The sequence below is a fragment of the Rhinolophus ferrumequinum genome, chromosome 9 (assembly GCF_004115265.2).
Source record: "Rhinolophus ferrumequinum isolate MPI-CBG mRhiFer1 chromosome 9, mRhiFer1_v1.p, whole genome shotgun sequence".
Classification (NCBI taxonomy): Eukaryota; Metazoa; Chordata; class Mammalia; order Chiroptera; family Rhinolophidae; genus Rhinolophus; species Rhinolophus ferrumequinum.
The window spans coordinates 42,460,505-42,470,376 of NC_046292.1; the positions used below are offsets into that span (position 1 = coordinate 42,460,505).

Genomic DNA, 9,872 nt, shown 5'->3' on the forward strand with positions numbered 1-9,872 from the left:
AATTTGTACCTCACAGGGTTGTTATAATGGATTAAACATTACATGTGAAATCATACAATACGGTGCCTACAAAGAAGGTGTGGTACGTACATGCCAGTTTCTCTTATCTTCCTGTTTAGAAGTGGCTAAGAGAACATCATCAATATTTTAATTCTTTTTGCTAAAACACACATGTGTATGTCAGGCACTATTCTAGGCAGTAGGTACTGAAGACAAAGATACAAAAAAACATTACTCCTGTCCTCCAAGAGCTCACATAGTTTTTATTCTCATTATTTGTTTCCAAATTTGGAGGCGAACCAGTAATCTAGAACTGTACCGTTCAATACATTAGCCAAGACACATGTTTAAGTATTGAATGCTGGAAATGTGGCTAGCATGAACTGAGATGTGTTAAGTATAAAATACACACTGAATTTCAGAGTATGAAACAAAGAACGTAAAAGAGCTCAATAACGTTTTTATATTGATTACATGTTGAAATACTGAGTCAAATAAATTATTAAAATTAATATCCTCAGTTTTAAATGAGGCTACTAGAAAATTTTAAATGACATATGACTCCCACTATTTTTCTGTTGAAAAGCAATGATATAGGCTATAACTGTAATGTTTGGGGAGAATTAAAGAATAAGAAAGCTTAAAAGGGGTTAACCTATAATAATTAAAGGTACCCAGACACTCTGAAATCAACACAGCAGTAAATGGGAATAAAGGGAATAGAAACATTATGGCTTAGAACAGACAGAAATCCACGAAATATAGATAAAAAGAGTTAAAAACAAACTACTTATTATACTATTAATAATCTTTATAAATCATAAAATCAGAAATAATTTTGTTCAATCCTCTCATTTTACATATAAGAAAACTGAGTCTCAAAGAAGTTAAGTTACCAACATCAAATACTGCTAAAAGGAATGACAAGAAGCCAGTAGTTGAACCATGGATAAGGAGCCTCAACTTTGGGGGGGGGGGAAATCTTCATCCTATTGTATTTGTTTTGTGCTTTTTACTTAGATTTTTCCCATGTAACACCTGTAAATTGACAGAATAGGAAGTGAGAAGAACTTTTACATATTCTAGTTCTGTGTCCTTGGACAAATAACATCTCTGGACTTTGGCTTATGTAACTGAAAATGGAGGACTGAATTAAATGATCTTGGACTTGGACTAAAGGTTCAAGCTAACTTAAAACATTCTACGATTTCGACTCACTAGTCACACAGTATTAAGTGTTGGCTGACAACAGCAACTCAAAAATATTTGGTCATATCTCAGATTTAGCAGTAAAATGGAACCAGAGGAATAAAATGCAGCTTTTTGCATAGGTAGGTAACATTACATAGTAGCAGTCTGCGGCCAAATATAATCCACCCAATAATTAACAGTGGTCTCTTTTGCAGGTTTTGCATTTAGAGATTTTTTAACCCTGAAACCTTTTCTTTCTTCATAATCATTAAAGGATACTCTTCTTCCAACAACATTTTCTCAATGACGGCTCTGTTCTCTTCACTGATGGTGCTATCCAGTGTCCAAGGCTATTAAAAAAGAGAATACATATTTTTTTTCAATTAACTACTTTTTGAAATTACCTTCTGTGTTTGGTTAAATACGTGATATAGTGATTACAAATAACAACAGCTATCATTTACTGAGCACGCAGACACATCTTTGATTCCCACGATAATGCTATGAGATAGGCATTGTTACTTCACACATGCATCCATAGCACTGCTACTAGCATTGCAGATGGAAGAGCAGAGACTTGACACACAAGTCTGTTGGATTCCAGGGCTCAAGCTCCTACCCGTTATAAAGTAATAATGGCTATCATGTATGAAGAACTATTGGGTATCAGCATTTTCCTAGATACTTCACCTATTTCCAAAACTCACAATTCTTTTTTCCCTCAAGCCACAATCTCTCCTTCAATAATCATCATACTCATTTCCAACTCTCAAAACTTAAAATATTTTCAGCTCAGGTCTCCTCTCCAGGCTCTGTCTAGACTGTCATTTCCAACTGCCCACTCAAAATTTCCACTTGCATATCTACTGGGCCTCTCAAACTTAACATATTTAAAACATAATTCATCACCACATACCTCTTTCACCTGCTTCTTTCCCTGCCTTCCTGACTCTATAAATGGCACTTGTCCCCAAGTTATTCTCAGCTAGGAACCCAAGAATCATCCTGGATTCTTTCCTTTTGCCTCAATCTCATATGCAATCTACCAAGCAGTTCTACCTCCAAAAAATAATTCAAATCCGTCCACTTCTATCTCTTCTGTCACAATCTCAGGCCAAGCCATCACCAAATCTTTCTTAGATTATTACAAATGTTTCCTAACTGGTCTCTTTGATTCTACTCCTGCTTCCTGCAAATATGATAGAGTTTTCACCTGCCTTTCTAACCTGTCATAGCTGTCACTTTCCCTTTGATCCACTATATTCTAGACATTTGTTTCCAATCAGAGCCTTTGTGCTTATTCTTTCTGCTTAGAATGTGTTTCTCAACTTTTCACATATCTACTCCTCTCTTTCTACTACATTTCAACCTAAATGTCACCTCCTCAGTTTCCCTTACTGACTTACCTAAAGTAGGTTCCCCACCCGGTTACCCTCAGTCAGCATCTTGCTTATCTCCTTCATAATTTATAGTCTGTCTACTTGTTTATCACCTGACTCTCCTTTAGAATGTAAGCGCCTTGAGAGCACGACCATGTCTGTCTTAATCATAGTTATATCCCCCAAATCTAACCGAGTGTCTGACACATAGTAAGTACTCAATAAATAATTGTTAAACGAGGAAGTGAATCCTGCATACCCCCATTTTTTAGATGAAGAAACTGAAGGTCACAAATCTGGTAAGTGGTAGGGCAATGATTTGTGCCCAAATCCTGCTGGCTCCAAAGTCATCTCCTAACAGGCCATTTTTCAAAGTCAAAAGAAGTAAGAGTAACTTTCTTCTATTTTTAAAATAAGAAAAATGTTTCATTATCTTATCTTTGTGATTGCTGAGAACTAGCACCAAGTAAAAATAAGAGGTACTCTGAGTAATGAGTAATAGCTTAATGTACCATATATATTCATAAAATACTTACAATAAGACCATTCTCAGTTCTCCAGGATGAATCAAGATAGTGATCTTGCAAAACAGATGCTGTATTATCATTGCTTCTGTAATAATTAAAGAAATGGTTATAAAAGTGGTATTATAACAGGTAATGGATATAATCTGCACAGCACAGTGACTGGTGGATTGAGATGTTAAGCAAATATGTAGTTCCCCTCTCCCCTTAACAGATTTAACACTACAGAAATGCCTGTTCTACCTCTTTGGCCTGTGACATATATACTAGCTTTAAGCCACCCTATCTCAATTGCTAAACATCAAGTCTGTTCACTTCTTTTGTTTCCCAAGAATAAACAACTTCATGAGGGAAAAAAAAAATACCCCAAAGCAGCAACAACCACACATGCTCTGTCGCCATGAACCTACACTTCATGGTTCTTTTGAGGAGTATTCATGTGTACATAGGAATTCAACCTCACAATTAATTCTTTTAGCTATTAATATGTCTAAAGCACAAAAGTCACATCAATAAGCACTACCCTCAAAAAACAAAAAAAAGGAGGAATAGATGGAAGAACCAAAATAGAAAATACTTAAAGAAGAACAGTACAGTGAAGAGATAAGAACATGTAATGACATTTTAATAACTCATATAATTTAAAAAATTAATTTGGGGTCTTTTCTATGTTCGTGGGGGATTAAACTTTGTTAATCCACTCCTTTCCTAAGAACTCTCTGAAGTCACACTATTCACTTCATATGCAAAAAGCCTGAATGAAATAGCTAAGTTTGGGGAGGTCAAATCTATGATATAATTAAATTTTACTTTTGTATGTCCTGAAGTTAAAAAGTTTCCTAGTTAAGTTGTAGACTTTTCCCAGACCTACTCTAGTGGTGAGAATTTTGTACCTCTTAAGACTACAAAAACCTATATACCGCTTTATATTTTTGAACCTTCAATTAGTCCAACAGTGGTTATAATAAATTATGGGATTAACAGATTATCTACAATAAACTAAAAGCAATAATGTTTCTCAACTGTTGATGGCAAAAAGGTTTTAATTCAAATGTCAATTCTGACTTGACAGGATCTACCAGGAACGCAAAATAAAGGATTCTTAGACTCATATCAGCAGAAGGAAACCTTTGTTTAACTAACTAGACCTGCCAAGGGTGCAGGAGGTGGGACTAGAATCACTTCAAGTTTACTTCAGAAATCTTTTTACATAGTATTCCTCAGTAAGAATTAGCAACATCCACACCGCTGGTGTATGCATCAAGACACCTACCTGGACATCCACAGGTACCACCAATTAATGTGTTTAAACCTGAGCTCACTTTCCTCTCAAATATGCTCCTCTTCCATCGTTCCCTATCTCAGTCTATGGCATCTTCATCCCCTTAAAAGCCCAAGCCAGAAATCTGAGCCTGTCCTTATTTCCTCACAATGCACATTCAATTTGTTGCCAATTCTGTTGCTTCTCTCTTTTTCAAATCCAGTTCTTACACAATATCCACACTGACCAGAGGGCCTGTACTTTCAGACCTTATACTTTTCCCTGGGTAAGTGCGAGGGATAAAGCTGAGGAGCCATCCACCTTCCCTCCTTTTTCTTTTCCCACTTATCTCCATTTGAAATATATATAGGAGGTTTATTGTCTGTCTTACCTAATAAAGAATGTTTGGTTCTATTAGAGCAAGGGTTTAAGTTTTGGTAACTGCTTGGTATACAAAAGGTGCTCAATCAATATTTGTTGAATGATTGAATGACTGAAGTAGGTGAGGCATGGATCACACAGATCTCTAGGAGTTAAGGAATGAATGTTTTATCAAGAAGTCAATTGGGAATTGAAAGGAATAACACAATCAGAGACGGATGTAAGAAAGGCGGCTCTAACTTCAGGGAAGTATAGAAGGGGCCAAAGAGACAAGGAACAGTTATGAAGGAGTGATTATATAAATACTAGAAAAAGGTGACAGTAATTTAGACCAAGGGCACAAGCAACAGGAAGAAGTGAACACATCTGAGAGTATACTTAGAGTCAACAGACCCTTAATAACTGATAGGACAGAAAGAGTAGAAGGAAAAAGTCAAGGAAAAGTGTACATGTAGGTCTGTGCCTTGTGTGACTGAGTAGTTGGCGCCATTTATTGAACTGGGAACCTAGAGAGGCACGTTTGGTGGAGAAAATTTCTAAGCTCAGACTGAGGGGCTTGTGGAACCACCAAGAGCATATAGTTTCGGAGTGTTGGATAAACAGATCCGAAGCTCAGGAAAAGAGATTTGGGTTGGCAACATAGCTGCGTCCTACACAGCTAGACCGAGAAACCACGGCTTGAACCGGAGAGGGAGGGGGGTGGCGGAAAAAAGAAAAAAAAAGATTAATTTCATCTACTAATGTGAACAATGATGGTTATTAAAGGTTCCCTACTCATCTGTAGAGCTTTGGACTGATTTGCCTAACGATTTGGGAGAGAATAACTATGAATTTAATTACTCCGCACATGTTTCCAATGCTTTAGAATTCACAAAAACTTTAAACCTCTTATGTTAGTCCCTCATGGGCAGGGTCAGTACTGTTGTCCACAATTTACAGAAACCCCAATGTTAGCTTGGATCATATGAAATTGCCATTTTACAGGTCAAAACGTTCTAAGACTGGCGCTTTCACATGGTTCAACACAGTAGATGGAGTTCTAATGAAGTTGTTCCCAGTTATGAGCAGCACAGCTGGCTGAGTTTAGTATGGAGGTCTTTTGATTCCTCATCCGTCTTGGCCTCTTCCACTATTAAAGGGAGACTCTGGAGGTACATTTTTAAAATGGTATGCATCAATTTCTATTTCAGACAGCAAAGAGTCAAAGGGTTAGATCTCAAGCTGGATGGTGCCGTTTAAAACGACACTGGCCTATTATGCAGAAATTGGTGTTAAATTCATCGTGACCCCTCACTGAGTTCTCACCATACCATCCTCGAGGGTAACAGAACAGTCAAGAACACGACAGTTACCGAGCACCTAACATATGCTAAAACACACCCAACAATTATATTTCATTGGATCCTCACCGGACTCGTACAAGGTACATTTCATGATTTGCCCGTTTACACATGAGCTGTCTGAGGCGGAGACAAGTTTAACGTCTGGCCTGAGGTCACACTGCTAGACACTGGCAGGGCCCGCCAATGCAGGAGGAGAACCCCGAGCTGTCCAGCTCCGAAGTCCTACCCCTTTCCCTTAAGTCAAGCTGCCTCTCAGGAACTTTTTCACAACTATCCCTACGTGGAAGAGGAAACCTGCGGCCAGTCGGACTGAAACGCCCAAGGTCACACGGCTTGCCAAGCAAGGAACAAGGATCCCTGACCTCGGATCTCGTCCAGGGGCCGCCCTTGTCGGAGTTACTGTCGGGCGGGGGTGAGGAGGAGGATTCTGGCGAAATTGGGGGGTGGAGGGAGTGGCAGAAGGAATTGTTCGGAAGAGTGCCTTGCGCTAGGCGAACTCGGAGCCCTCACGGCATCCAGATAAAAGGTGCGACAGCCGTCCGACACTCGCTCGGGGTCCCCGCCCGCTGGGCTCAGGAGTGGCCGGCTGGCCCGATGGGCGCGGCCCCTCACCGGCCGCTAGGAGACCCTGGCGCCGCGGTTTTCTTCCGCTCCCCTGGCCCTTGACCGACGCGCCGCCATTCTGCGGCACTCTCCTCGCACCCGCCCCCCTCCGCGTCCCGGCGAGACCCGGTCCCTGTGCCTCACCCTGGCTGTGCTGCCGCGGCCACCACGTCCCCTTCGATATCCACATCCGCCTCTTCAGCCGCCATGATGGGACCTGACCCCATCCGTCCTCCCGAGAGATCCCGCGAGAGGTGGATGGTCGGGGGTGGGGCCGCATGCGTCATCGGGCGGAATTGAAGTCTCGTCCAGCGCTGCGCCTGGGGACGCTGGGCTTCCGGAGAAACGATGCCCCCTGCGGCCGGGGGGTGGGTCTTTTTGACTTTTGTTGACGTTTAAAGACGTTGGGAGGTGGCCCAGGCTTGGGTTTTGAAGAGGTTGTGCTCTTGGATAAATTCTTTGGCACTCACTTCTCTCATTTGTCTAATAGGGATAGTAATAAATATCTTCCTGGAGTGTTGAAAAAGTGAAGCCAGACGTGCTTTAAACAGTGAAGGTGACTACAATGAAGGACCTTTTACCGACTGGTCTGCTTTTCGGTTTTTTTTTCTTCTCTTTTTTTTTTTTTAAAGAAAACGTTAGTGCTGAACAAGTTCTGTTTTAAAATTCAAAAAACATTTAAGAATATAACTTATGATTGCATATTTTATGTTGCACAGGTCTTTACAATTAATTAAAAAGTCACTCTCGTGACCATTGATCTTTACAATAACCCAGTCTATTGGAGGACTGGTATCAACAGTTTAACTTTACAGATGGGAAACTGAGAGTCAGAAAGCTGAAATGACTGTCAAAGGACACACAGCTGGTCAAAAACAAAGCTGGGATGAGAATCCAGGTTTTTTGACTCTTTACGGACTGCTCACCTTATACAAATTATGTTGTTAGGAACTGTGAAAGATAAACACCATTTCCAAGAATTTATGTCTTCTCAAGAAATTAGATATTGGCCTTATGTATTCTTCTACCTTCTACCTCACTCACATTACTGTAACAGTTTCTTCACTTGCCTGCCTCTAACACAGGACTGTGACTTCTTTAAGGACAAAGGCTGTCTCTGCGAGTCCTTATACTACCAACATTCAGCCTGGTGTCTGACACATAGTAGGTGCTTAAAATTAATATTTAACTGATGAATGAATCAATCAATTAATGGAATGAATTCACTTCCCACACTATTCTTAATTTGTTTCGTCTCACTTTTGTTCGTGCTCAGGGATAAGATGAGCTGTACTATAAATGTGATGGCAGAAGATGGAGAGAAAGATTTGTAAAGAGGGAGATCCAGGGCTCAAAAACTGAATATTGTCCCATCCTTAGGCCACTCTGGGAGTGCTGCTTCTGTTGTTTAAGGGCTGATCCAATGATAAGTCCCAATGGTAACTGGAAAGCCTGGCACAGAGTAGGAATTCTAAGATGTTTGTTGAATTTGGTTTAAAGCAAGGTTAGAAAGATGTACGTGGCCAGATAGTCAAAAGAAAATAAAGAATAGAGTTGCCTTTCATTGATCTTTATGTAGCAGGCTGAGATGGAACCCTGGTCGTGCTGTCTGCATGTACATGATATCAAATGCCTCCTAGACAATAACACAAAATATCATGTGAACAGTGTCTCTTGCAACTCTATACTGGATGAAGGCTTTCAGCTCCAGTGCCAGCATCAGTAGACATTAAAACATATGTGGAAGGAAGGAAAAGCCTGCACAGAATTTAAATATGCCCCGAGACCTTTAGACTAGTCTGAACCCTTTACAAACATATCCCACACAATGCTCCCGCTTAGTTGGCTTACAAGGGTCAAGGCCCAACCCGCCTGACAGGATAAGATTATAACCTTACAGTCAAATGAACTCCTGAGGCCTGGTCTATTTAACATTTCCTGTTCTAGAGGTCTGCGGCTCTGCGACTTGTTTAAAGACCCACTTTCTCACCAAGCAGTTTGGAAGCAGAATTCAGAATTCATATTTCATAATTCCTTGTTGTACTCCTCCTGTGCTGTATACTGGGGAAATGGCATTGAACAAGACAAACGTAGTCTCTGCCCCATAAAGTCTATCAGATATGCAATTTCAAGATGATATAATAATTTCTACGATAGAGGAGTTACAGGCAGTTGTGGGAGTACAAAGGAGGAGCACTTATCCCAGGAAGAACCTTCTCCTGTTTCACATTTATGAGGATGATATTGATTAGGCAAAATTTGAGAGCAATGCTCCAGACTCTGGGGAATACAAAATAGAAGACCTGTTCCCTAAATTGAAGAAAGAACCAACGGAAAAACATTGGAAGGAATAGCGCAGTGCCTGGTACTCACACAGAGCCCGGAATAGTGCCTATTCCTTCTGGCCAGACTGGGAAAACTGCACAATTCCTGGGGCATTGGGTAGATAACTCAGAAGGGTACTGTCTAAGCAGTTGAAAATAATTAGCTCTAGGTGGAGCACTGCGCTGGTACTGCCGAACAAATCTTAAATACAATATCTGAAAGGATAAAACTGTTTCCATGTAAACTTAACTGCATCTCCACGTCTCCTCCCGAAAACACTCAAGAGTATTTACAGGAATACAAAAATATCCAGCACCCAGCAAGACAAAATTCACAATGAGTGATGTCCAATTTACCAGGCATGCAAAGAAGTAGGAAAATATGACCCATAATAAGGAAAATCAATCAGTCCATTGAAACCCACCAAGTACTGCTATGGATGTTAAAATAAGCACATTAAACAGTTATTATAACTGTATTCTATGTGTTCAAAAAGTTAAGTGGACACATGAAAAATATTTAAAGAATGAAACTGAATTTCTAGAGATAAAAACTATAATGCCTGAAATGAAAAAATACACTGGGTTGGATTAATGGAAAATTAGACATGACAGAAGGAAGGATTTGTGAACTTAAACATGCAATGAAAGAACTATACAAAATGAAACACACAGAGAAATTTAAAAATTTTAGAAATAGAAAAGCAATGAGCTGTAGGACAACTTCAAGCTTCCTAATATATGTGCAATAGAGTTCTGGAAAGTAAGGGATAGGGATCAGGAAAAAAACATTTGAAGAAATAATGATTGAAAAATTTTCCAGCTTTGAGAAAAACTATAAACTCATAGATCTAAGAAACTCGAGG

General features: G+C 39.9%; 1 protein-coding gene across 2 annotated transcripts in view; it reads right to left on the reverse strand.

Moving 5' to 3' along the window:
* The window catches only part of MYSM1 (Myb like, SWIRM and MPN domains 1), a 35,723-nt gene extending 28,617 nt beyond the window's left edge, over positions 1-7,106 (reverse strand). The window contains exons 1-3 of one of the 2 annotated variants that reach the window (XM_033114872.1): positions 6,827-7,105; positions 3,107-3,182; positions 1,471-1,541 (exon numbers count right to left, since the gene is read on the reverse strand). In XM_033114872.1, coding sequence (XP_032970763.1) covers positions 1,471-1,541; positions 3,107-3,182; positions 6,827-6,969 — 290 coding nt within the window. In that variant the 5' untranslated portion in view covers positions 6,970-7,105. Of the gene's footprint in view, positions 1-1,470; positions 1,542-3,106; positions 3,183-6,826 lie in introns of both variants that reach the window. The other variant, XM_033114873.1, reaches the window with a different exon arrangement.
* Positions 7,107-9,872: the final 2,766 nt, after the last annotated feature.